A 27,140-nucleotide genomic window follows, 5' to 3' on the forward strand; every position below is an offset into this window, starting at 1 on the left:
GGCAGGGAAGCCCGGGGGCAGTGGGGACGCTGGGCTGCTCCGCCGGGGCTGGGAGGCGGGCGACAGGGGGATCCTCAGCCCGGGAGCCCCTCAGACTCGGCCGGGGTGTTCGCCGTGCCCCAGGGGGGTCGCCATCCAGTGCGTAAAGGTGGCCGTGTGCCGGGCAGGTGCTGCCGTGCGCCCCGCTGCTGCTGGCCGGCGCCGAGGGCTGGCCGCCTGCTCTGAGCTCTCCTGCCCGGCCGCCTCCAATAAATAGCGAAGGGCAGTTTGTTTTGGCAGCGGGGCGGCTGCTGCGGGACCGGGGACCGGCTGCCCGGAGTCCCCGCGGTTTGCGCTCTGGTGGTCAGGGCGGCGGTGGCTGCAGGGGCTGGGGCTGGAGCCGGAGCCGCTGCTGCCTCCACTCCCAGGGCACGAGTGAGAGGGGAAATTGAAGAGATCCGGGATCGGGAACCGCCAGGACCGCACCCTGCCCATGTCCCAGCCTCCCAGCTCCCTCCCTCCGCCTCCTGCAGAACCTGCCATGGGCCGCCGGCAGCCTCCTCCCCCCGCCAGGAGCGCCGCTGGCCGAAGCCCACCCCACCGGCCGGGGAGGCGCCCCGCTCCACCCGCCTCTGAAGGCGAGCCCCGGTAGGCAGCTGCCCCCACTTCGCCAACGAGAGCGAAGCCACAGGTCTCCCTCCTGCCGGGAGCCAGCCCTGCTCTGGGGGCCCCAGCTCCCGGGCGACTTCGACAGGTGTCAACAAAACACACGTGGAGGGCCCCTAAGCCCGTCACAGCGGGTGCCCCCCGCCCAGGACCCCTGCAGCCCGAGCAGGTGCCCCCTACTCCTGGGCTCGATTTGCTCAATTGCTCAGGTCCCTGGGCAGGGCAGGCAAAGATGCCACCTCCAGTCCTGCTCCCCCTGATTCAGGGCTGATACCAGGTGCCCCAGCGCACGGGGGGGGGGGGGTGTCAAACAGAGCAGGGAGGCAGCTGGTTGAAATTTAACCACAATATTCTCGGTCTCTATTGTTTGGAGGGAGGCCCAATATTTCCACAACAGGATTATGGGATCTGATTAACTCACTGAGACAACAATGCGGGGCTGGGATGGGCTTCCCCTTCCAGCTGCCAATAGGGGAAAGTAAACACAACACCCTGATTTCACTACCCAGGCCAGGGGCCAGTCCCCGGCTCTGCACTGGGGAGGGCACCCGGCCCCTCTCCCCACAGCCAGCTTCATCTCCCCAGGTGGACCAACTCCTTTGGGCGTCCTCCGCCCAGTGCCACAGCCCTTCCAGGAGTGGTCTGGCTAGGTGAGGCGGGTCCCAGAGGGCAGAGAAGTGGCCTGCCAGGCCGAGAGGGGTGCCACACTGGCCCTGGGGGCACCATGCTGCAGGGGAGCAGCCAGTGGGGCTCATTCTGGGGACCACAAGCCCACGGATGCAGCCAGAAGCACCCACTGAGTTGAGATGCCCAGCTTGAGAGGCCTGGGGCCGGATTTCCAGAGATGCTGGCACTGCCAGCTCCCAAGGCTGCTCCTTCCCACTCTCTGGTGCCTGTCCCCAACCCCACTCACCGTGCCACGATGCCCAAGTACTCCCCCAACACCGCTCATGGTGCCACAACACCCAGGTATGTCGCCAACCCCAATGCCCACCTGGGTATGCCCCCAACCCCACTAGCGGTGCCACGATGCCCAGGTATGCCCCCCCAACCCCGCTCGCGGCACCACGACACCCACATACACCCAACCCTGCTCATGGTGCCACGATGCCCCCCAACCCCACTCACAGTGCCATGACACCCAGGTACACCCCCCAACCCCACTTGCGGTGCCACAATGCCCAACACCCCCCAACACTGCTCACGGCGCCACGACACCCATGTACGCCCCCCAACCCCGCTTGTGGCACCATGATGCCCATGTACACCTCCAACCCCATTTGCGGCGCCATGACATCCAGGTATGCCCCCCAACCCCGCTCGCGGCACCACAACGCCCACGTACGCCCCCCAACCCCGCTCACACACAATGTCTACATAGGCCCCACCACCCACAGGCACCACAAAGCCCACCGATGCTCCCCTCCCAGTGCCATGACACCCACATACGTTCCCCCCACACCCTGCAGCACCACAACACCGATGTACATCCCCCTCCACTCATGACTCTGTGTCACTTGGTCACAGATCTGTTTAGATCCCACAACTACCACTGGGGTTGCTGCAGAGAGGGGGAGCCCTGGAGGCCTCTGCCTGACCGTGGGCATCCGATGGCACGAAGCACCATTAGTCCGGGTGAGTGCTGCAGCTCACCCCCACCCACGGGCTCCCCAAACTGTCTGGATCACTAACAAACAACCAGCAAGTGAGTACAGCCCCCTGCCTTGCTGGGCCCCTCAACCCACCCCCACAGCCCATCAGTATCTCATGGAGTGCCCCACACCATCAGAGCTGGGAGGGAGGGCTGAGGGGCTCAGCTGGCAGCTAGGCACTGGGCTGGGACTGAGGAGACCACGTGGGGGTCCATGGGCCCTGATCTGTCAGGGTCTGTGCAGTGCCCAGCATGACGGGGCGCTGATCTCGGTCGAGGTCTGTGCAGCACCTGGCCCAACGGGGCCTTGATCTCGGTCGGGGTCTGTACAGCACCTGGCACGACGGGGCCCTGATCTCGGTCATGGTCTGTGCAGCGCCCCAGCATGATGGGGCCCTGATCTCGGTTGGGGTCTGTGCAGCGCCCAGCATGACTGGGCCCTGACCTTGGTCGGGGTCTGTGCAGCGCCTGGCCCAATGGGGCCTTGATCTCGGTCGGGGTCTGTGCAGCACCTGGCATGACAGGGCCCTGATCTCGGTTGGGGTCTGGGCAGCATCTGGCACAATGGGACCTTGATCTCGGTTGGGGTCTGTTTGGCAGGGAGGGATGGCTCAGTGGTTTGAGCCTTGGCCTGAGAAACCCAGGGGTGCAAGTTCAATCCTTGAGGGGGCCATTTAGAGATCTGGGGCAAAATTGTCTGGGGGCTGGTCCTGCTTTGAGCAGGGGTTGGACCAGATGCCTCCTGAGGTCCCTTCCCACCCTGGTATTCTATGATTCAGCACCCAGCCCAATGGGGCCCTGATCTCGGTCAGGACCTGTGTAGCGCCCAGCCCAATGGGGCCCCCATAAGCCCTACTGTTAATACCCCTAACAGCAAGGCTGCTCCAGAGCTGGGCAGGGGGCAGGTGCAGAGGAACAAACCTCACCTCACAATCACTAATGAAGACAGCAGGGATGCCAGGGGGCGGCTCAAAGGGCAGGGAACCCCCGAGCATGCAGGAAAGTCCCCCATCTGTCACCTCCCGCCAGGGCCCTGGCCCTGAGCTCTGGGGCATGGCAGGCCCTGCTCTGCTCTCAGCCCCAGCACTCGGGCGGCCGGGGCCAGGGCCGGAGCATGCGCAGGAGAGGGAAAGCAAATCCATCACACTTGTTAATAACCCAGGCCTGATGAAGAGCAGCAGCCCCCTGCCCTGTGCCTCACTGGGTCCCCCTCCCATGGGCCAGCAGGGGGCAGCCTCAGGGAGGGGGCATCACTGAGTGAAAGCCCCATGGGCGGGGGGGAGGGCGTTAGGAGCTGGACCCGACTCAGCTCCGGAGACCAGGCTGTAGGCGCTGGGCCTGGCGAAGGGGAAGTGCAGACGCGAACCCCTGGGGTTGTCACTGGCTCCAGGCCAGCGCTCTCTGGGGGACGTGGGGGAGGGCAGTGAGCTGGGCACAGGGGACTCTCCCCACTCCCAACAGCATTGCAGGGTCTCTATTTTGCCTGCCCACTCTCACGCCCCTGGCCCCCATGGGGGGAGAGGAAAGAGTGGCTGGGGGAAGGGAGGGCGACCAGACAGCAAATGTGAAAAATTGGGACGGGGTGGGGGTGGTAATAGGAGCCTATATAAGAAAAAGACCCAAAAATTGTGACTGTCTCTATAAAACCAGGACATCTGGTCACCCTGCGGAGGGTGACGTGCTCACCCCCCTGTACTGGACACATGGGGGCTTATCTCTACTACCTGGACCAAACAAACCACACCACAGTCCAACATGGGGGGGGGCACAGGAGGCTAGGGGAATCCCTTGCCCATGGGGCTGGAGGCTAGGGATACCCCCTCCTGCTCTGGATTCATCCCTGTGCTCTGTGCGAGAAGGGCAGAAGCACACAAAGAGCTGCACAAAACGAGCCCCCCCACTTCAAAGTGTGGGGGCACAGATGCACTTGGGTGACAGGCAGACCCTGCTGTCACCCACAGGGCAGGAGGGAGCAAAGTTCTGGGGGGGTGGGGGAATGTCCCCCAAAGAGCCTGGGCTGTTCCCCTAACCACTGGTGGGTCAGTGAGGTGGGAACCAGGACTCCTGAGTCTATTCCCAGTGCTGATTTGTTGAGTGACTTTGGGCAAGTTCTGCCTCTTTCTGTGCCTCAGTTTCCCCTCTGTACAAGGGGGTGCTGACCCCAGGGAAGATGCTTTGAGATCATGTTATTTATAGCATGACCCTCCCCAGTAGTACTTTGGCACCTGGTACTGAGCAGAGCAGGAAACCCCCCAGGGTTGGACCAGGCCTGCCGGGGCTGCCGGAGCCCCGTGGCCCCAGACCTTGCAGAGCGGGAGCAGGAGTGAGGCGCAGAGCAGAGAAGGCCCAGTGACATGCCGGCTGATCCAGGGAGGGAGCTGCAGTCTAGGTGGTGCTATTTCCTTAGTTTTGTACCAGGCCAGCTCGGGATTTTCCTCTCCCGGCTGGCCTGGGGTTCCCCCCCGCCCCAACCCCTTTTCTAAAAATACTTGAAAGCGACTGAAAGGTCCCTTTAATCGAGGCTACAGAGCAGTTGTTAAGACCACGGGCTGGGGTGCGGGGCCATGCCCTACATAACGGCTTCATTAAACCCTACAGAAACTAATATTTGTGGACTCAAATGATGGAGGCTGAGCCTTTAACTCACTGGAAGCCTGAACCGAGCCGGGTCCTGGGGAGAGATCCCAGCCGCACAGGCTGCCCCATGGCTATGGGCCATGACCCCTACCCCCTGGAAGCCTGCCACTGACCCAGGCCAGCAGGGTCCCCGCTGGGGCCAGGCCCCCTGGGGCTGGGATTTCTCCGGGGAGCAGCGCTCACTCTGGATGTCGGGAGGGGGGGATGTTTGAAGCCCCCCATCTCCTGCTCCCCTCTTCCCTGCAGGAGATTCCTGCTGAGACACAGCGCTGAATCATGATGCAGACTGCAGAGCGCAGCTGAGCGCTGGGTCTCCCTGCCCCACAGGTGATTTCCCAGCCCATTTGTTTGGCTCCCTTGTTTGTGCCGGACGGCTGTGGAGGGTTTAATAGGCTGCAGAGAGCAGCCTGGCTCAGGCAGGGCCCTGTGGGATCCCTGTTGCACCGCACCCAACCTGCCCCACTCTCCTGCTGGTGCGCAAACACCCCAAGCCTCTCACCCCGGTGCCTGCCGTGCTGCACAGACAGCAGGGAAGTCTGGGGTGGAGAGATGTGAGGGAGAACCCTGCTGCTGAGGTCACCAGTCAGTGGAAATTTGGGGATCTCGTTCCAACCTGGGGATATCACAAGAATTTCAGTGAGACTGGCACAAGGGCTGGGCTAGCTGGGGACTGAGGGGACTGGCAGAGCTCTGGGGGAGCCCAGGGTGGATAGCAGGCGGCTGCGGGTCGGGAGTGAGGGGCACTGGCAGAGCTGGGCTAGCAGGGGGCTGCAGGTCCGGAGAGAGGGACATTGGCAGAGCCAGGGGGGAGCCCAGAGCTGGGAAAATGAGGGGCTGCAGGTCGGGAGTGTGGGGCACCGTCAGAGCTGAGGGCGAAGCTCAAGTCTCTGGTGTGTTTTGGGGGCCTTTTGCTCTTTGAAGCCCAGCCCCCAGCACAGGCTGGGCAGCCCAGCGCTGCCAACACCCCCGAATGCAGAGCGAGCTGCCCCTGGCCCGCTGCAAAGGCTCTCGTGGCTGCCAGACAGCAGAGCTCCACATGGGCCTCTCTCCAGCCCAGCAATTCATTCTGCCCCGAGGCCCACCTCTGCTCCTGCAGCTCCAGCGGCTCTGCACCCTCCTCCCCGGTCACCAGGACAAGCGATGGGGGAGCACAGCCACCCATCCAGGAGCCGCCCTCAGCTGCTCTTTAGCGCCCCCTCCCCTACTTAAAAAATTCCCTAGCTCCTGGGGAAGGGGCGAGGCAAAGAGCAGCAACTCTAATTGGCTGCCCTTCCCCAGGGGGAGGGGAAGCAGGGAGAGTGGCCAATCAGAGGAGTCTTCCCCCAGGCAGGGCTGAAATTCACGAGGTCCCAGCCCTATCCAAACTCCTGTCTCGCACTGGCTGCCCTGTGAACGCATCCCAGGGAGTGGCCGCTGGCCAGCTCCCTCCCACCCCCAGGCCTGGATCCATGTCCCACATGGGAATAAGCAGCACTGTCATTGGAAATCCAGGCACCACGTGGCAAGGGCCCGGGGAGATGCCTGGCACGGACGCAGGAGCATCCTGCAATGGGAATCAGCCTCCACCCCAGCGATCAATGAGGTCACTCTGCTGTGCTCCAGGGAGCCCTGCAGGGCCCCCAGCACGGATTTGCACTGAACCTCCCACCTTTGCAGTCACAGGAAAACCTTCTGAATAGGAGACAGGCACAGAGGGACACGAACTCTCCCTGTCCCCACTGATCAGGTTTACACTGGAGCCTAATGATGACACTTCAAACATCAGCAGCATTAACGATGTCACAGCTGACCTTCCCTGCAGAAGCACTAAGCTAAGAAGCTGGCTGATCCTGGCTGGATGATGGGAGTTGGGACTGAGGTATTCAACTACCCTTCTCCCAATTTTTAAGTCCCCTCTGCCCCAAAGTGGGAGGAGAAAAGGCTGCACTCTCCCCACCACCACCCCAGGCCAAAAGCCTCTTCCTCATTCAGGAGAAACCATCACACAGCGAGTGGCCTGAGTAAGTTGGTGACTACACAGAATGGGGATGTGGGTGCGCTAGGCTCAGGCTTTTAAAGAAGGCAAAACCGCCACTCACCTGCTGCCCCCATCCCACGGTAGCTGAAACAGGCACTTCCGTGATAAGGAAGCAAGAGTTAGATGCTATAGGGGAGGGGAAGCCCAGGGCTGGGCTAGCAGGGGCTGCAGGTCCCAAGAGAGGGTCACTGGCAGTGCCAGCAGAGCCATAAAAACTCTGGACTGAGGACACCCTCTGGTCCCAGCAAGCCCTGCTCCTGCTCCATCTTCCAGAACACAAGGGTGGTGGGTGCTATACGCTGACCCGTAAGTGCTCAGCTTCCCAAGGATCCTGTGGCAGCCCCAGCCCCCAGGTAACGATTGGTGCCCAGCTGGGGCCTTGGTGCTCACTCCCCAGGCAGGGAGGGTGCGCAGAGAGCCCTGCTGGTTCAGGCTCCTAAGGGAAGTTGTCCCCAGAGGCTGTGCCCAGGATGCATGAGACTGAGGCGGGGCCCCCCATCCCAGACATGAAGGGTTGGCCCAGGCGAAGGGGAGGGGTGGGGTAGTGGCCCCCTGCCTGCAGATTCAATGCTGCTGTGCAGCAGCGCCCCCTAGTGCTGGGACACAGTCTCATCCGTTACTGACCCAGGGCAGATATTGGGGAATCACTATCAGCCTAGGATGACATGGGGGATGCACCCCAGGATCCTTCTGCCAGCCCTGCCCCCTTGCTCTGTGCCCCCTTTGCCATGCACCCCCCACATACTGTGCAACCCCTCATCACATCTCCCATTCCACCAGGCTACCCCCTCCTCATGCAGCCCGCACCCTGCCATATGCTCCCACGCCATCATGCCCCACCACACCCCACCATGCCCTGTAACCCTGCCATGTCCCTGGGGGCGGCCTGCTGCTCCAGGGGTCAGCATTGGCGGTGCAAGCAGAAGGTGGGTGTTAGCGTACTGTGGTGGGAGGCTTCCTGCAGCTTCCCCTTCCCACCCTGCAATGTCCATGCTTGGAGAGGAAATACTCCCTGCATGTGCTCCGGGCCCAGCAAAGGGCCATTGAGTCCCTTCCACACACATGAGCGCTCTCCCTCCGTGGGATGCTTTTCCCCCGTGACAAGAAACGCGCTGCAGCCAGCCCAGCCCAGAGCAGCCCTGCCCCCACCTGGGACTCAGCTCTGCCAGAGACCATCCCCCACACCCACCCCCTGGGCCCCGGGAAAATAATGGCAGTGCCCTGCCTGGCTGCCCTGCCAAGGAACTGCTGGCCCCAGCCTGATCTCCACAGGGCATCCCCAGGGCCCACAGCATGGCTTGTGGGCATTGGGAGGGGGAGCAGGATCCTAGTGCAGGCCCTGGCCTGTGAAGCCAGGAAAGGAGCTGAGGATGGAGAAGGGAGCCGGTGAAATGCTGCCAGAAGGAGAAAAGTGACGGGTGGGTGGCCGGATAGCCAGCAGGGCACTTCTGCCGTGGGGGTGAGACGGAGCCAGGGTAAGGGACAGGCGGCACACACGAGCTAGTGCTGAGGGGAGGCTCTAAGAACCTTGCAGAGGGGGCAGCATGGCAAGGAGGCAAGCTGCTCTCAGGCCCTGCATGGGCTAAGCAACCTGCCATTAACCTTTCCTTCAACATCAGTTAACCCTTCGGAAGCTGCTTTGAAGCACCCCTCCTAGGCTGGGCGCCCATCGGGCAGGGCTGGCTCCCCGCTGACTGGGTCAAGGCTTTGATGGGGCTCCAGCCACTCCCAGCAAAGAAGAAATCCAAGATTTCCCTGCCTCAGGACAGGGCTGGTTGGCACCCAGGCCCTCTGCCCAGTTCTGCACTCAGCCTGGCTGGCACCACTGGGCATGAAGCCCAAAGCCTGTTATCTCAGGAACTGGCACCCTACAGCCACTGCTCAGCCCATGGCCGCCTCGCCTTCAGTGCAGAACTGCAACCCCAGGAGCACCTGCCGGGTGCCATCGGCCCCCTGTGGCGATTACGCTGGAGCAGGGCATGCTGGGAGCTGTAGTCTCCACAGGCCATGCCTCCAGCTGGAAGATGAGGGAGGCTGCAATTGGCTCCATTTCAGGAGTTGCCCTCGGCCTCCTGGTTGGCAGCTTATGTGGCTCCTGGCTGAGCAGAACCTTCCGGGAGGGTAGGGGACCAGCTGCGGGGGCAGAGGCTGTGAAGGGGACAGGCTGGAGAGAAGGGCCAAGGCTTCCGTGTGCCCCCACAAGGGGCTGGGACTGAAACTGCTCCTATGGGGTACCTGGCAAGACCAAATGGGAGGAGCCAGAGCTGGCCCCACCCCCAGCCAGACACAGCATCCTCGGGCAGAGAGGGGCCTTTATTGCAAAAAAGCAAGTGTGGAGCCACCCGTCGAAAAAATCAGGAACCTGCCCCCCTCATCCATGGTCTCAGCCCTGCAGAGCACAGAAAAGGGCAGTCCCACAGCTGCGGGGCAGGGTAAGGGCTGGGCAGGAAAGCCAGGCCAGTGTGGGGAGAGGAGACACCTGCCACACTGGCTCTGCTAGTGGAGAAGCCTGGCCATGGGAAGCACCAGAAACTTCCCAGCATCTAGTGCCCACAGGTGAAGTGAGAAGGGGCTGAACGAACCTCCTTCAGCAGGATCTGCCATGGGGGGAGAGGGCCCCACGCGCTGTCTGGAGTGGGAGCCCTGATTGGCCCTTCCAGATGCTGCGTCAGGGATTCAAGGTTCTGTGCTGGTGTCCTGAAGCTGCCACGGTGAGCAATGAATGCCTGGGGCCAGACCCCTCCCCACGGCAAGGGGGACGGACAGCGGTGCATCAGCCGAATAGCCCCTTTGCCTTCTTCCTCTTGGCCTTGGACACGAGCAGCCGGGCTCTCTGGGCTGGAGAGGAGGGAGTCTGGAACCAAAGGAACCTCTGTCAAAGCAACGGGAACGCTCCCGCGGGCCAGGTCTGTGTGTGAGGCTGTGTGCGCATCGGTGTGCGTGTCCATAGTGCTGAAACTAGGGGCACTGGGGGGCTGCCGCACCCCCTAGTTTGAAGTGGTTTCCATCATATTCAGCATTGGCAGTTTGGGTCAATAGCTCCCCACTGTACAAAGTGTTCCAGCAGCCCAGTGCATGTCTGTCTGGGTGTGCATCCGTGTGTGTCTGCGCGCGTGTGTGTGAAACCACATCTCTGGGCACCCGTATGTCCATGTGCGTGCACGCATGCACAAAACAGGAGCACTGCACTATAAGTCTAGTCCCTACATCCCAAAGCACTTCCCAGCCTGTAGCTCCCGGCACGTACCCAGCTGGGATGGGCACAGCAGTGCCACCCTGCAGGTCAGGGCAGGTGGTGAAGGCCGTTTGTTTCCAATTAAAAGTGCGGGTTTGATGGAAAAACACTGCCCAGCCCAGTCACCACCCCAGAGACAGTGAGGGGCTCCCAGTCCCAGTGCTCCCCCCCCACACACACACACACAACTGGCTCACAGCCATGTGCAAACGACACACAGGAAAGTTGTGAGTGACAGACGCCTCCTCCCTGGGGCCCGGCCCTGCCCTGCTGGGATGCACCCCCCAGCATCGTGCCGCCAGCACAGCACTCTGTCCCTGCTGGAGCCCAGCCCATCCTCACACAAGAAGCTCCAGCCCCGGCAGTTTCCAGCCTTGCCCAAGGGAAAACCTTTCTGAGTGGCTGCCTGCCCTGCTGCTCCGCCTCCTGGGGAACAGGAGCCATCAGAGATGCTGTAGGAGGCGGGCAGAGTTCTTGCCCCACCCTGCAGGGGCCAGAGGCGTTTTTGTGTAGAGGAGGAGGAAGAGGGAGCAGCCAACACCATTCTCACAGAAGGGGAGTAGGGAGCAGAGCCCTGCACTGGGACTGGGCTCCTGCAGCACCTGCTGCCATGATGGTGCGAGTGGGTGACGTGCTTTGTTGCAGGCAGGATGGGGCAGGCAAAAAACCAGACTGCGGGAATTTGCGGGAAGTCACTAAATCTCTCATCAGTTTACCAAGATTGGCCTATTCAGAGCATTGCTAATTATTTTGTTTAAACTTTCTTTCCTACACCTGTTTATCTCCCTGGCTCCAGATCCGGTTAGATCAGAGAATCACTCACAGGGTTTGTTCTGGGACGTCACATACTCGCAGACGGTCGCTGTGGTATCAGCTGCCTGTCAGTGCTGCAAGCAGTTTTTCTGTTCAATGTTTTTCAAAAAGCAGTAATAATCCTGACACAGAAATAACTTGACTGGGATGTTTCAAAGTTCTAAAAACAGCACTTAAGTGGGTTAAAAATTTCCAGGTTTTTTTTAAAACAACTTACTTTTTATAATCATTAAAAAACCTGCACCTTTTAAGGCAAAACTGTGGGGCAATTTGTGTTGACGTTCCGTGTGATAGACACACAGCAGCAGTTTGTCAGAAACAGAAATTCAGCAAAGTAAAGCAAGTTTTTCCTTTTTTAAAATAAAGGTTTTAATACTTACATTTAAGCGAGGGACAGAAAGAGACTTGATGTCTATTATGAAAAGTATCTTTATGCAGTTTAAGCAAGATTTGTTTAATTCTTTTAGTGGTAAATATTGTCTGAATTCTGTTTAGAATGTATTAACCCCCGTGATGGTTTTTCTGAGTAGCATGGGGGAATCTGTCTCTCTTGCAGGATCTTAGGCTTTTATGGGTGGGAGCAGGATAAAAATGCAAGAAACAATGTGGGAGCAGGGCAAGTGGGAGTGGGTATTGCAGGGCAGGAGCAGGATTAAAAAATAGTCCAAGGCAGAGCTCTAGTAGGGAGAACAGAGCCCAGCAGGCCCCCTCTCATGAGCCATGGGTCAGTCGGCTCCCCCATTGTCAGTGGGTCAGTCTGCTCCGCCCTCCCCTCCTGTGAGCCATGGGTCAATCTGCTCCCCCCCCCCTTTCAGTGGGTCAGTTTGCTCCCCGCTCCCCCCTCCCCTCCCGTGAGCCATGGGTTAGTCTGCTCCCCTCCCGTCAGTGGGTCAGACTGCTCCCCACTCCCTCCTCCCCTCCCCTGTCAGCAGGTCAGTCTCCTCCCCACTCCCTCCTCCCCTCCCCTGTCAGTGGGTCAGTCTGCTCCCCGCTCCCCCCTCTCCTCCCATCAGTGGGTCAGTCTGCTCCCCGCTCCCCCCTCTCCTCCCATCAGTGGGTCAGTCTGCTCCCCGCTCCCCCCTCTCCTCCCATCAGTGGGTCAGTCTGCTCCCCGCTCCCCTCTCTCCTCCCATCAGTGGGTCAGTCTGCTCCCCGCTCCCCCCTCTCCTCCCCTCAGTGGGTCAGTCTGCTCCCCGCTCCCCCCTCTCCTCCCATCAGTGGGTCAGTCTGTTCCCCACTCCCCCCTCCCTTCCCCTGTCAGTGGGTCAATCTCCTCCCCACTCCCTCCTCCCCTCCCCTGTCAGTGGGTCAGTCTGCTCCCCACTCCTCCGCGTCTCTATAACACCTCTGTGGGCAGTGCCAGCGGGTCCCACTGCAGTGCGTCCTGGCCAGAGCAAGGGGAAGATGACCCCCGGAGCTGCAGGAGTGGGCTGGCTGGCACAGCACTGGAGCTGGAGGCTCTGCACCAGCCCGCAGCTGGGCCAGGGTCACCTCGCTCTGCGCCCTGGGGAGCTGGGAGTTCTGGAGCTGCACACCGGGGCAGTTCACAACCCAATCTGGGGGTGTTTAGACTGGACACGTCCCATTAGGAACTTGGCTGAGACCCACCAGGTAACAAACAGCCACTGGATGGGAATTAGCTTTGATCAAATAGGGCCAGAAAGGCTCCATGTACATAGTACTCTGAGCCAGCCAGTTCCCGCCCAGGGGCCAGATGGGAGTGGCACCCCTAGAGGGGACAGGCCCCATGGTTCATTGCCCACCCCCGGAGCCAGCCAGTCCCCTACCCTTGGGCTGGATCGGAGCCAGCACCCCCTGGAGGGGAAGGGCCCCATGTCCCATTCTCCACCCCCCAAGCCAGCCAGAGGGGAAAGGCGCTGCATCCCATACTCAGTCCTATGAGCCAGCGAGTCCGCACTGCAGGTTGGCTTGTGTCAGAGATCGAGGCGGGACCAGAGGGCTCCGGAGCAGAACCCAGTCACTGCAGGCGCTTGGTGGAACCTCTGCAGGGTGGAGGCTGCTCCGCATCCCTCCAGGCCCAGCCAGACCCCAGTCACGTCTCTCACACCAGCCTTCCAGGAGGCTGCAGGACTGGGAGCTGCACTTACCACTGCGGCTCCCAGGCTCTGGGGCAAGTCAGAGGGTGGCTCAACCTTTTCCTGCTGAGAGCCCAGCGTGACCAATGAGTCCAGCTGCGGAGACGAGGTGAGCTCTGTGGTCTCGCCATCCCCTGCCCCAAAGAGAGAAGGCAGGAGTCAGATGTGTGTGACGGAGCAGAGAGGCCAACAGCTAGGGGAGAGGGATGTCAGCCCCCCACTGACTCTGGGGAGCAAAACAATACCAACTCCCCTAGCTACAGGGACCAGACCCTCCCTGCCTGCCAGGCCAGGAGCTCCAGGACCATTGGGATGGGGTGATGCCCAGTGCCCCCCAAGCTCCTTGTGGGAAAGGGCCCCCGGTACAAGCTGCACTGGACACATTTCCATCAGTTGAAGGTTGCTCACCTGAGTGGTGCCGCTTCTGCGCTGCCCTCACCTCCTGCCTGGCCACGGCCGTGTAGAGATGCTGCAGGGTACTTGTGAATGCCTGGCCGTCCCCTGCACCGCATAGCTGAGGCAGACTCTGAATGGGACAGGAGGCAGTGTCAGTCCCTCTCTGTGCCGTGCCAGCACCTGGTGCTCAGCCCAACGCTGCTGCTGCCGACTGCTCGGGTTAATTAGCAGGAGCAGCAATACCCAGGGCCGACACTTCCATTTAGGCGACCGTGCTAGGATTTGGGGGGTCGGCATTTTGCTGCCCTCGGCGACAATTTGGCAGCGGGGGGTCCTTCGCTCTCTGAGTCTTCGGCGGCAATTCTGCAGTGGGTCCTTCACTCGCTCCAGGACCCGCTGCCAAAGTGCCCCAAAGACCGGGAGCCGCGGAAGGACTCCCACGCCGTAGAATTGCCACCAATGACCGGGAGAGGCGGAAGGACTCCCCCGCCGAATTGCCAACAACCGGGAGCCGCGGAAGGACTCCCTCACCGCAGAATTGCCGCCAACGACCGGGAGCGCGGAAGGACTCCCCCGCCTAGGGCACCAAAAACCCTGGCGCCGCTCCTGGCAATACCCACCTGGGAACTTCACTGATCCCAGGCACTCGGCTCCATCTTATCCGAAACACCCCCAGCACGTTACTTTGCCACTACCTGCCAGGAGAACGCCACCTACTGACCCCACCTGACACCCTGCAGCACAGCACCCCTTAGTGACCCCACCCCACTCCCTGCAGCACAGCGCCCCCTAGTGCCATGCTAGGACCAGCACTTCCTGCCGGGGAGAGCGCCCCCTACTGACCCACCCCCTAATGCCATGCTGGGACCAGCACTGCCTGCCAGAGGAGAGCCCCCCTACTGACCCACCCCACCCCTGCAGCACAGCCCCCTAGTGCCATGCTGGGACCAGCACTGCCTACCAGGGGAGAGCGCCCCCTACTGACCCACCCCACCCCTGCAGAAAACGCCCCCTAGTGACATGCTGGGGCCAGTACTGCCTACCAGGGGAGAGCGCCCCCTACTGACCCACCCCACCCCTGCAGCACACGCCTCCAAGTGCCATGCTGGGACCAGCACTGACTGCCAGGGGAGAGCGCCCCCTACTGACCCACCCCACCCCTGCAGCACACGCCAACTAGTGCCATGCTGGGACCAGCACTGCCTGCCAGGGGAGAGCGCCCCCTACTGACCCACCCCACTCCCTGCAGCACACGCCTCCAAGTGCCATGTTGGGGCCAGCACTGACTGCTGGGGAGCGCACCCCCTACTGACCCCACCCTGCAGCACACCCCCTCAGTGCCATGCTGGGGCCAGTACTGACTGCCGGGGAGCGCGCCCCCTACTGACCCCACCCTGCAGCACACACCCCCAGTGCCATGCTGGGGCCAGTACTGACTGCCAGGGGAGAGCGCCCCCTATTGCCATGCTGGGACCAGCACTGACTGCCAGGGCAGAGCGCCCCCTACTGACCTCACCCCCTGCAGGACAGTGCCCCCTAGCGCCATGCTAGGGCAGTCGGGTCAGCAGTGACTGCAATGGGGGAGAGCAAGCCCCGCCCCATAGCTTGGCAGGCTGCCATCCCAGTGCCTTGAGCAATGTGATGGAGGTTTGATATATAACACAACTCTGGTGCCCCAGGGCGGTCTCATCCTTCTTCTGGGAGTGCAGGGGGGTTAACTGGAATATGTCCTCACCATTGGGCAGCTCGCTGCCTGCTCCCCCAGCATATCACCCCATCTGCCCAACACATTCCTGAGCGGGGCCCCACCCCTGCAAGTGCAAAGCCATCTGGGCCAGCCTGCCAGCGGCTAAGTGGGCTCCTGGCTTTGCATTCTGCCCCTCAGTGGAGCAGGATTCACTGCACTGCAGGGGCCCCTGGCCAACTGCAGCTGGGGGCAGCCTCAGCCCAGCCGGTGCCTCATACTGTCCCCCTCAATCTAGTGGCCCAGAAATAGGCCCCAAGTTCCTGCCCCTTTACTGTAGGGCTGTAGGAACACAGAGAACAGAGAAGGCAAATCCGGCTTCTGTCCTGTGTGGCACCTCCCCCTTTCCCTCTGGCACTCCCTCTCCAGAGCCCAGCTCCAGCACGAGGGGCTGCTCCCACAGCCGATGGGGACCGGGACAGATCACATGGGTGGGGCTCAGGCCAGCGAGGGCTCCTGAGAGGCCAGGGCCAATGCCAGGACACTGGGCTCAAGGCATAAGCTGCTAGCTTCAGTCTCTCAGTGCCCCACACTGCACCCTGGGTGGCTCTGGCCTGCTGGGGCCTGGATCAGTGTCACTTCTATTCTTGATGTTGCAGCAGCACCATCCAGCATCAGGACCCACACTGCCAGGCCTGAGAGATCCTCCCTGTCCCAAGGACCTTGCAGTCTAAACTGAGATAGGTGAGGAGGCAGGATTACGAGCCGAGGCCACACTGGGAGTCTCTGGCAGAGCCAGGCGCTGAACCTGGGTTTCCTGGATCCCTGGCCAGCACCTTGACCACAAGGCCAGCCTGGCCCTGTGGGAGGAGATGTGATGGCGCCCTGCTTGCCATGTGCAGATGAAAAACATGGAGCTTCCTTAGTTCAGGGGCACAGCACGCAGCCACCTCAGCCTTGGCCCAGGGCCAGTGGGCACTGCTGAGTGGAAGAGGTGTCTGGGCACCCATCTCCAGCCTCCCTGGGACACTGCTGGCCTGGCAGCTTGGTGCCAATCTGGGCCCTGCTAGGGCAATGGGCTCCTCCCGCAGGGGCTGAGCAGCTGGCAGGACAAGCCTGCTCCAGCATTTGGCAGAGCCCTGCTCCTCCCCAGCTGTGCACACACACCTGCTCCAGCCTGTGGGCTGGAGTCCCATTCAGCAGAGGATTCCAGAGGCCATGTCTGGGGCTCTGTGAGCTGAGAGTCATTCATGAAATGCTGCTGATACGATCTAATGGGAAGGGCTGCGGCTTCCCCTGCAGGAGCGACTGAGGCTCTGAATCAGGCAGCCGCCTGTGTGATAAGGGGCGTGTCTCAGCCAGGCAGGGGTGAGCAGAGACGGGACCCCAACCTCTAGCAGGGCACCCCGTCCCCTCCCCACTCTGCCTGAGGCAAAGGGAGGAGGCTGGGATTCCTGAGCACCCTGCAGCACGGCGCAAAGCTGTGCCCACCAGCAGCCACAGGGCAGCATTGGCATGGGGGGCAGGTGGGGAGACAGGGTGAGGCAGCTCAGAGCCCTTCTGCATAACTCCAGAGCCCACTCCAAGCCAGGGCTTCTCAGCATTGCCCAGGCCACCCCCAGTCCTGGGCACCCCCCACAGGCACTGCCCACGGAACAAGGCATGGGCCAGCTCTCTGCTAGCTGAACCCCAATGGAACTGGAGTCCATGGCCAGCGCTGAGGTGACATCCCATCCCAGGACACATGATCAGCACCTGCCTTGGGAAGGCCAGTACTCCGTCCTCTGCACCTCCAAGGGCATCAGAGGAGCTAGCAGCTGGAACCTGCACACTGATATGAGCCCCCTGCCCTTTCCGCTTGCTGCGATGTTCCCCAGGGCAGTGCCATGCTACACCCCAGAGCCAGCAGTCACTGAAAGCACCCATCTGTGCTGGGCCCACTTTCTCTCCCATCCCTTCTCTGGCACCAGCAGCGTCCCCCACCCATTTGTTTGCTAGACAGGGTCCCTTTCCTGGGTAAAGGTGCCCCGGGGACTCAGGAGGGCTCACGTGAGGGGGGGCTGTGGGCCTCACAAAGGCTGGGCATTGCCACCAGCTGCCTGGCATCATGACCAGCTCTGTTCCCCACTGCAGCCAGTACTTCCGAACAGCCACATTTGCCATCCCGCCGCAAAGCAAATGCCTTTCCAGGTTGTTTTTCCTGAATGGTTTTTTCTTTCGCTCGAGTGCGTGCCCGGCCCCAGCTCGGCACTGTGCCAGGCGGCGCAAGCGTCATGCTCGGCCGGGAGGAGAGTCTTGCAGCGTGGCCACAGGAAACTAAACAGCACTTGCCACATCTCTACCTCCATCTGAAGTGAGTTGCCATCCTGGGGCTCTGGGGACAGGAGTGGCCCTGGCCAAGTACCACAGGGCTCCTGGGGGAGCACTTCAGCCCCTCCCACAAGGCAGGAGAGACTCCCCTGCTCAATCACCAGAGCCGCGCTGCTCTCGCAGGCCCATGTGAGTGTGGATGGGGCCGCTGGCCTCCAGTCCATAGGCCCAGCGGCTCCAGGGCAGCTAGCCCGAGTGAGGAGAGGCCCCCGCGCCGTTAGCTAAACACACCCAAGTGGCAACAGGGACTTGGCCGAGGTCGCAGGGCAGGAATGGCCGTGGCCCAGGCAGCTCCTAGCAGAGCAGGGCAGACCCCAGCACGGCACTCAGCAGGTGCAGGGACCAGCAGCAGCAAGCTCAGCTCTGCGGCCCACAGGGGAGGCTGGGAAAAGTTACCCAAAGGAAGGAAATTCCCAGGCAAGGCTCTCACTGTGTCACCCCCAGCTCCTCCTCCTCATGCCCAGCAGGGGGCGCTGTGGGGAGCGGGGCGGGGGCACTGGCTGTGAGGAGAGCCAGCCCCACCTCTCCCAGCAGGGGGCGCTGTGGGGAGCGGGGCGGGGGCACTGGCTGTGAGGAGAGCCAGCCCCACCTCCCCCAGCAGGGGGCGCTGTGGGGAGCGGGGCGGGGGCACTGGCTGTGAGGAGAGCCAGCCCCACCTCTCCCAGCAGGGGGCGCTGTGGGGAGCGGGGCGGGGGCACTGGCTGTGAGGAGAGCCAGCCCCACCTCTCCCAGCAGGGGGCGCTGTGGGGAGCGGGGCGGGGGCACTGGCTGTGAGGAGAGCCAGCCCCACCTCTGCCAGCAGGGGGCGCTGTGGGGAGCGGGGCGGGGGCACTGGCTGTGAGGAGAGCCAGCCCCACCTCTCCCAGCAGGGGGCGCTGTGGGGAGCGGGGCGGGGGCACTGGCTGTGAGGAGAACCAGCCCCACCTCTCCCAGCAGGGGCGCTGTGGGGAGCGGGGCGGGGGCACTGGCTGTGAGGAGAACCAGCCCCACCTCTCCCAGCAGGGGGCGCTGTGGGGAGCGGGGCGGGGGCACTGGCTGTGGCAGGAGCTCCCCCGTACATCAGTCCCAGCCCCCAGCAGGGGGCGCTGCCCATGGGGCGCTCTCTGCTATGGATGCTGTGCCCAGACTGCACGGATGGAGATGCAGCAGGCTCCCTGCGTGCGGAAGGGGGCACATCGCGAGCACTTTACCCCCCAGCCCCAGCACAAAGCAAACCCATAAACCTGCCTGCAGCGAGTGTGTCAAAGGTCTGCGGGCTAATCTCTGCCGGCCCTGCCTGCTCCACACCCAGACAGCAGGGAGAACAAAGTGTAACAGATAAAGGCCAGTTCCTCTGCGCTGGAGGGGGGCGTGGATCTGCTCAAGGCCAGAGTCCACAGCCTGTGCGTGGCAAGTCACAGCAAGGGCCTGCGCTGACGTCCCCTCCTTCCCGGCCCCGGCCCCGGCCTGGGGCGGCTCCCTGGGCTGCTCGAGGGAGGGAGGAGCAGCCATTGCTGACAGGCCCCTTGGCTGGTGCTGGATGAGCTCGCCTGGTGCTGGTCTCAGTCCTACTGCCTGGGGCCGGGATGGCTGGAGCACGGCAGCCCCCTTGCACTAGCAGAGAGGCTGCTCGCTGTGGAGCCGAGGGGAGCCGCTGCCACCAGCGCCCAGGGGCCCCAGGAGGTTCCCAGTCACACGGGCGTGGGGTGTGGGAAAGGGCTCCTGGCACGACCAGGGGCAACTGTAAACATTTCGCTGCCTCAAGCACGGCAGCATGCCGCGGGGGGGCGCTCTGCCGGGCGCCGGTCCCGCGGCTCCGGCGGACCTCCTGCAGGCGTGCCTGCCGAGGGTCCGCTGGTCCCGTGGCTCCACCAAAGCCGCAAGACCAGCAGACCCTCTGCAGGCACGCCTGCGGGAAGCCCACCGGAGCTGCGGGACCAGCGGACCCTCTGCAGGCGTGCTGCCAAAGGCAGCCTGCCTGCCGCCCTCCCGGCGACTGGCAGAGTGCCCCCCGTGGCATGCCGCCCCAAGCATGCACTTGGCATGCTGGTGCCTGGAGCCACTCCTGGGCACGGCCACTGGGCAGCACAGAGCCCCTAGGACAGACAGCCAAGCACTCGCCCCACAGGCAGGCCGGGCCAGCCTCAGCCCACCACTACCCTCACGGAACTGGAGCCAGGACGGCTGCAGGCCTCAGGAGCGCTTCACTAGCCTGCGCTAGGCCCTCAGCTAGTGCTCCTCACCCCCAGCTCCAGGGGCAAGCCATTGGGCTGGGAGTCAGGGACCACAGGGGCAGTTCCTGGGCCCTTTGTGACATGGCCCCTGCACCTCCTGCTCCACCAGCTCCCATGTTCTCCAGCACCCTGACCTTCACTGCATTGCATCCCAGCACTTCTGGGCTCGCTGCCAGTTCAGCTCTTCTAGCACGAGACCCCCAATCCCTCGCCCTGCACTGGGGGCTCTGGGACCCAGATCCGAGCCTCAGTCAGATTTGGAGAAAGGTGCCAGAGAAGAAAGATGAGGAGGAGAGGGCAGAGACAGGAGTGCACTGGGCAGATGCTGCCAGCAGCTGCCCCCACCCCATTGCCCAGGCAGCCTGCAGGGCTTCTTTGGGGGAGGCAGTCCAGGCCCCTCCAGCAGCCCTGAGTGCAGTATGCTGGGAGAGCAAGGGGGAGCCATGGGGCACGAAGGTACAGGCTACTACCCCTCCTCCACAGCCAGGCACAGGAGGCAGCTCCCCCCTGCTGCCTTGGCAATGTGAAGATCCATGACCTGGAGCGGCTGCTTTCCTTGTGCTGTGACCCAGCTTGGCGTCTCCCTGCCCACTGCCAGAGACGGGAGGGACTGCCCGAGGGGTGAGCGCACTGCCTGGCCCCTGAACGTCCCTCGCTGAGCCATCCTCGGCACCTCGCCAGCACCTCACCAACGTGCACACGATTGCCTTGCAAGGGAGGGGGATTCAAGGGCCAGAGGGGGGGATGAGTCCAGCCCTTTGGGTGACCTTGCCCCATAGCAAAAAAACATGGCTCACAGGATGGAACAGCACGTTCAGAACCGCTACAAGGGAGCAGCGCAGTGTTCCCCTGTGGAACTCCCTGCAGCAGGAGGCAAGTGCGGGAGTCACACACATCCCATGCAGGGCAGGGGTGATTTGATGGCCATTGGTCACATCTGCAGCTCAGCACTAAGATTAGGATACTGCCCAGAACTGCCCCATGCTCTGCCCCTGGGCTATGGACACCACTCGCAGGGCTTCCTAGGGGTTGCTCCTGCACGGACACTAGTGGCCAGGGGCACCTGGGCAAAGTGGACACTGTGCTGTACCCGCCACAGAGGCAGCTCAGATCCACTCCCCCAGGTTTGCTCCAGAGGCTGCGAGAACATAAGAAGCCAGGAAGGTAAATGCACTTCAAAGGAAGACCAAGAGCAGCCAATGGAGGCCGGACGCAGCCCAGATCAAAGGCACAAGCTGGAGTCATAATTCAGAGAAAGGCAAACAGCAGCTCCCAGGAAAGTCGGGCACGGCAGCGGAGTGAGCAAAGTGTACCAGATAGCACCGTGCACGGGTCAATGCCCCAGAGAGGCGGGCACAAGCACGTCGCAAAGCACAGGGCACAGCGACCCCTGCTGCCTGCTGCCTGCAACTACCAGTGGAGACTTCTATCCAAGCTGGGACAGAGCTGTCAATCCCTAGCCCCAAGCAGCAGTGCCCCAGCTCAGCACTATTGTGGGCAGAGCACTGGGGCTCCTGGGATTTTACCCTGTGCCACAGAGATCTGCTCAGACACCACAGATGGTGGGATCACACGGACACTCCTGGCACTGCTGCCCAGTGCAGCTGCACCCCTGAGAAGGCAGCAAGGAGAGATTTTAAGCAAAAGCTTGTTGTAGCCCCAGTCCCTGGGCACAGCTCCACACACAGCAAGAGTGCTAGGCTGTCTCATGCAAGCTGAGGATCAGGCCCCGATTCGAGGAACAGCTTGTCTCCCAAGTGCTTAGCAGCACTTAGAATCACAGAATCTCAGGGTTGGAAGTGACCTCAGGAGGTATCTAGTCCAACGCCCTGCTCAAAGCAGGGCCAATTCCCAACTAAATTATCCCAGCCAGGGCAATGTCAAGCCTGACCTTAAAAACCTCTAAGAAAGGAGATTCCACCACCTCCCTAGGGAACCCATTCCAGTGCTTCACCGCCCTCCTAGTGAAAAAGTTTTTCCTAATATCCAACCTAAACCTCCCCCACCGCAACTTGAGACCATTGCTCCTTGTTCTGTCACCTGGTACCACTGAGAACAGTCTAGATCCATCCTCTTTGGAACCCCCTTTCAGGTAGTTGAAGGCTCCTATCAAATCCCCCCTCACTCTTCCCTTCTGCAGACTAAACAAACTCAGTTCCCTCAGCCTCTCCTCATAAGTCATGTGCTCCAGCCCCCTAATCATTTTTGTTGCTCTCTGCTGGACTATCTCCAGTTTGTCCACATCCCTTCTGCAGTGGGGGGCCCCAAACTGGATGCAATACTCCAGATGTGGCCTCACCAGTGCCGAACAGAGGGGAACGATCACATCCCTCGATCTGCTGGCAACGCTCCTACTCATGCAGCCCAATATGCCATTAAGCCTTCTGGGCAACAAGGGCACACCGTCTACTCATATCCAGCTTCTCATCCACTGTAATCCCCAGGTCCTTTTCTGCAGAACTGCTGCTTAGCCACTCGGTTCCCAGCCTGTAGCAGTGCCTGGGATTCTTCCTTCCTAAGTGCAGGACTCTGCACTTGTCCTTGTTGAACTTCATCAGATTTCTTCTGGCCCAGTCCTCTAATTTGTCCAGGTCACTCTGGACCCAATCCCTACCCTCCAGCGAATCTACCTCTCCCCCCAGCTTAGTGTCCTCTGCGAACGTGCTGAGGGTGCAATCCATCCCATTGTCCAGATAATTAATGAAGATGTTGAACAAAACCGGCCTCAGGACTGACCCTTGGGGCACTCCGCTTGATACCGGCTGCCAACCAGACATGGAGCCATTGATCACTAACCATTAAGCCTGACAATCTAGCCAGCTTTCTATCCACCTTATAGTCCATTCATCCTGCCCATACTTCTGTAACTTGCTGGCAAGAATACTGTGGGAGACGTATAAAAAGCTTTGCTAAAGTCAAGATATATCACATCCACCACTTTCCCCATATCCACAGAGCCAGTTATCTCCTCATAGACGGCAACCAGGTTGGTCAGGCATGACTTGCCCTTGGTGAATCCATGCTGATTGTTCCTGATCACCTTCCTCTCTTCCAAGTGCTTCAAAACGGATTCCTTGAGGACCTGCTCCATGATTTTGCGGGGACTGAAGTGAGTCTGTAGTTCCCCAGGTTCTCTTTTATTCTCTTTTTTAAAAGCTGTTGCTGACCTGTCCTTCCACACCTGGGGCGTGGCTGGCACTGCCCATGGGAGTATGCTGCAAACGGGGGCTTGGCTGGGACAAGAGAAGTGCCACAAGGCACAGTACCCCACCCTCTGTGCCACTGGGCAAGGAGCTGACTTGGCTGTAGGCAAGTGGGGCTGCTCCCGGCTTTCCTTCTGCAACAGGAGACCTGCTGCCCACCCCACTGCTGTAGGCTTCCCCCAGCGCTCCCCACCCAGCTGTGCCTTGGGATAAACAAGCTCTGGGACCGCGATCCCTCCACAGGCGTGCGCCCCAGCCAACAGCTAAGCCAGCTCAGCCGCCTGCCCTTCTCCCTCCCAGTGACGCATGTGCTGCTCCCCTGTCAAATGCACCAAACACTGCACTGGAGTCTTGCTTGGGTGCCTGCTGGACAGCTGCTGGTTCCTAGCCCTGCACTCAGACCCCAGTGGCTCTGGGAGCTGAGGCTCACTTTCCCAAGCTGAAGCTCATCAGCTGCCCAAGCCCCCTGAATCTTCATACTCCCCCAGGGAGCCGACCACAATCCTTAGTGACTTTCACTAACAGACCCAGTAGGTGACACCTGCAAACAACTCCGGCCACTGACCACTTCTCCTGCAAGTCACTGACACACAAAACAGGCCTGGTCCCAGTCTGGCAAGTCCGGCTCTCGCCAGGCAGCCTCTCAGCATCTCCATTCCCATCACAAAGCCTCAGGGGCTCTTTTTCCTTACCACGCTCCTGAGGAAACATGCTGTGAGTTGAGGGCTGCAGCCACAGAGTGGGCTTGTCGGAGCCTAGGGGCCATCACAGAGCTGCTTTCTGGGCCTCCTCACAGAAGCTGAGTTGCACCAGAGCCAAGTCAGCTTCTGGGGCAGTAGAGGGGGGTCAGGGCAAATACGTTCATTTGGGGAAGGCCCCAGGAGAGGAGCTGGGTGGAGCACACACTCTCCTTGTCCAGGAAGCACTGCTGGCAGGGCTACTTAGCCCTCTGGCCGGGTAGCAGGTAAGCAGCTGATCCACAAAGCCCTGATCTCAGCCCAGGCTGGGGAGCTGGAGAGCCAGCAGCTCAGGGCGAGCGGGGGATGCCCAGCATGTTATGACTACCTGGCCACAAGGCCAAGTGGGCTGCGTGGGTATCAGATGGAGCGACTCAAGGCTACGGCAGGAGGCTTTGCAGCACACCCTCAAGAGCTGTGCGATTAGTGACCGGCAAAGAATTCCAGGGGGCTCCTGGGCAGACAGAAGCCCTGATCCCTGCTACAAGGCAGGCAGTGCCTGAGGGGAAGTGGAGCTGCTTCCCCATCCTGTCCCTGCAGCTACTCATGCCCTGGGGAACCTCAGCTGGAAGGGTTGGCTAGGCAGGCTGCACCCGGGTCTGCAGGGGCCAGGCTTGCTGAGACGACATGGGCTGCAGAAGCTGAACGCTGCCTTGCCTTCCTGCCCAAAGGGCCTGTGTGGCATGACAAAGGGGGTGGTGCCACAGAGCAATGGGCATGGGGCACATCGGCACAGGGACTTTGGGAGCCATCTGAGAGAGGTTTCAGTCTGGGACCTTCACTGTAGTTCCCTCTGAAATGCTGCTGGTTCCACGTCGGCCACACGTGATGGTGCCACAGAACCCAGGCACCAGGGAACGCCAGGGCTGGCTTTTCCACACTGGGTTGCCAGTTGCTAATGCCCATAGGCAAGACTCCAATATACGCCCCACCCCTATTAGCGCCTCCTGTTCCAGAGAGTCCCCGCAGAGTCACCGGGCCCTGCTCCCGGCAAGGGAGGGTGACGGAATCTGGCCCAGTGCAGGGCTGTGTCTGGGGCCAGACACCTCTTACTGACCATGGCCTGCAAGAATAAACGCTGGCTTTTAGGTTCCCAGCACAACCTAATCTGACAAAGCATATTGCTAAACCTGAAGCACAAACCATTGTTATACACCCTCTTCATACAAACCCCTGGATATCCAACTGAGGCCTCCAGCCCAGCCCCTGACAGGCAGTGAGTTCCACAGGTTACTGGCGTGTCAAGCATAACACACCTCTCTCTTTGGCTCAATCGTGTCTGATGGTATCACACAGTGACAAGAAATGTCTCCTGGAGGGTGAAGAGCAGCACCCAATCTGCCTTCTCTCCCCTAGACATCATTCCCTATGCTCCTGTCATGCCCCTTTCCTTCGCTTCCTCTCCAGACCAAACAATCCCACTCTTTTCAACCTCTCCCCACATGGGATGGCTCTCCAGGCCCTAATCACTCGCTGACCCCCTCTCTCCTGGCTGAGACAGGATGCCAGGTTCCCAGAGGAGGGCGTCCAACTGATTGATAGAAGGGCACTCCCATTCCTTCACCAGCCTGACTCCCCCTCCATTTACTTCTGGGACCACCCTGCACTCTCAGCTGAGATTCTCTCTGAGCTGCCCACAATGCCCTGCAGGCAACAGGTGATCGCCCTGGGCTGGGCGACAATCAGCCATCCATCCTTCCACACTGCCCCACAGCATGAAAACAAGGAATGGAAGGGAAACACCTTCACAGCCACCTGGAGGGAGTGCTACCCTGCATACTTTGTTTACAGCCAGCCTGTGGAATTCACCTGCTGCGGCACAGGCTGCGCTGGATGACCCTTGGCATCACTCACACACCTGCTCCCTCACAGACACAGCTAGAAGGGCTCACTATGGTCATCTAGTGACGTCTGCCACTGACATAGCTTCTCCCAGTCACTCCTGCAGTGGCTGGACCGGAGCTGACCCATCAGGCACCATGGGGAGCCCCAAAGCCTAGGGGAGTCATTCCCCTCCTAGGTACAAATCTGCACCTTATTTCCTGTCTGCATGTGCCTGGCTACAGTTCCTGGACCTTGCTCTGCCCTTGGCTGGTAGGGTGGGAGCCCTCTGCTACCACACGCGATCAGTTCCACTTTCATCTCCAGTGCCCCCCATGCAAAGGGGAGCCCTGTGCACAGTCCAGTGAGATAATCCTGGGGCTGAGCAAATCACCACCTCCTGGCATTAGCCCAGCCCCGCAGGCGTCAGAGAAGGGTTTCTCCATCCACACCAAGGGCATGCAGGACACTGCCTTGCCTGAGACATCAGCTGTTGGCCCTGCTGGAGGCAGAGTCGCAGGCTGGCTGGACCAACGGTCTGATCCACTAGAGCAAATCCTCAGCTACTGTGTTAGCGCCAAATGCAAGAGTCTAAATCTGTCGCTCTCGCGGATGGAGACGGACCCTTTCATTATCACACCAGAGCTTTCTCAGTGGCTGCAAACATTCCTCTCTGCACACCCCACATTCCTATTTTTTCATATATTTTTAACTGAAAAACAGAGCCATTGGGGCCTGTTGGAAATTACAGGCTGGCTGTTGCGGCTTGTATGTCAGATCTGCCCACATTCCCGTGGCGAGCCTCAGCACATGTTCCACCAAGGGCACGCTTCATAATTCATGCTGCAGCCAGGCACCAAGGGGCGTGGACCAGGGAAGGGGAGCTCCTGCTTTCCCAGGCTCACTCCCACTGGCGGGCTCCATGGAAGTGGTGTGGTGGAACGGCACCCAGGGAATGGCACTGGGACTACCAAGGCGGGCCTAGCAGCACAGGTTGGCAGCTCTGTACCACTTCACAGTGGGTGCAGGATGACTTGGTGGCCGGGGACATTTCGGAATCAGCCCTTGTGACGAAGTGGGAATGTTCTTAATGTTTCCTCGGAATACTATGTTGGTGCCTCAGTTTCCCCTATGCAGTTCTTAAGTCTCTAGGCGGTGAGATTGTTGCAGAGCAAAGGGCCAGTGCCCACAAATGGCTGGCACTCTGTCTACTGGCAGCTAATGGCCGGGGCCCTTCCCCCCTGCAAGGGGATGCTAAAGGTGTGGGAGAACAAAGGAATCAGGTGATCTCCTGGCCCGGGAAAGGAACAAAGCCCATAGGAGGAGGGGCTGGAGGGGGAGTCAATTTGGAGCTGGCTGGGGACAAGGAGTGAGTGCAGACGTGGGTGTCTGGCTCGCTGACCCCCACAAATGGACCCGGCTGAGGGGTCCTGTTCTCTGTACCTACAAGCTCTGTTTGAGACCATGTTCCTGTCGTCTAATACACCTGTTTTACTGGCTGGCTAAGAGTCACGTCTGATTGCGAAGTGGGGGTGCAGGACCCTGTGGCTTCCCCAGGACCGCGCCAGGGAGGGCTCACTGTGGGAAGCGCACGGAGGGGCAGAAGATACTGAATGCTCCAA

General features: G+C 60.9%; 1 protein-coding gene across 2 annotated transcripts in view; it reads right to left on the reverse strand.

Annotated features, from left to right (window-relative positions):
* Positions 1 to 9,245: 9,245 nt before the first annotated feature.
* Positions 9,246 to 27,140, reverse strand: part of NHEJ1 (non-homologous end joining factor 1) — a 149,359-nt gene continuing 131,464 nt past the window's right edge. For both annotated transcript variants that reach the window (XM_050917163.1, XM_050917162.1), the window contains exons 6-8: positions 13,503 to 13,620; positions 13,107 to 13,228; positions 9,246 to 9,804 (exon numbers count right to left, since the gene is read on the reverse strand). In XM_050917163.1, the coding sequence (XP_050773120.1) occupies positions 9,724 to 9,804; positions 13,107 to 13,228; positions 13,503 to 13,620 (321 nt within the window). In that variant the 3' untranslated portion in view covers positions 9,246 to 9,723. The remainder of the gene's footprint in view (positions 9,805 to 13,106; positions 13,229 to 13,502; positions 13,621 to 27,140) is intronic.

Source organism: Gopherus flavomarginatus, chromosome 10, assembly GCF_025201925.1.
Source record: "Gopherus flavomarginatus isolate rGopFla2 chromosome 10, rGopFla2.mat.asm, whole genome shotgun sequence".
Classification (NCBI taxonomy): Eukaryota; Metazoa; Chordata; order Testudines; family Testudinidae; genus Gopherus; species Gopherus flavomarginatus.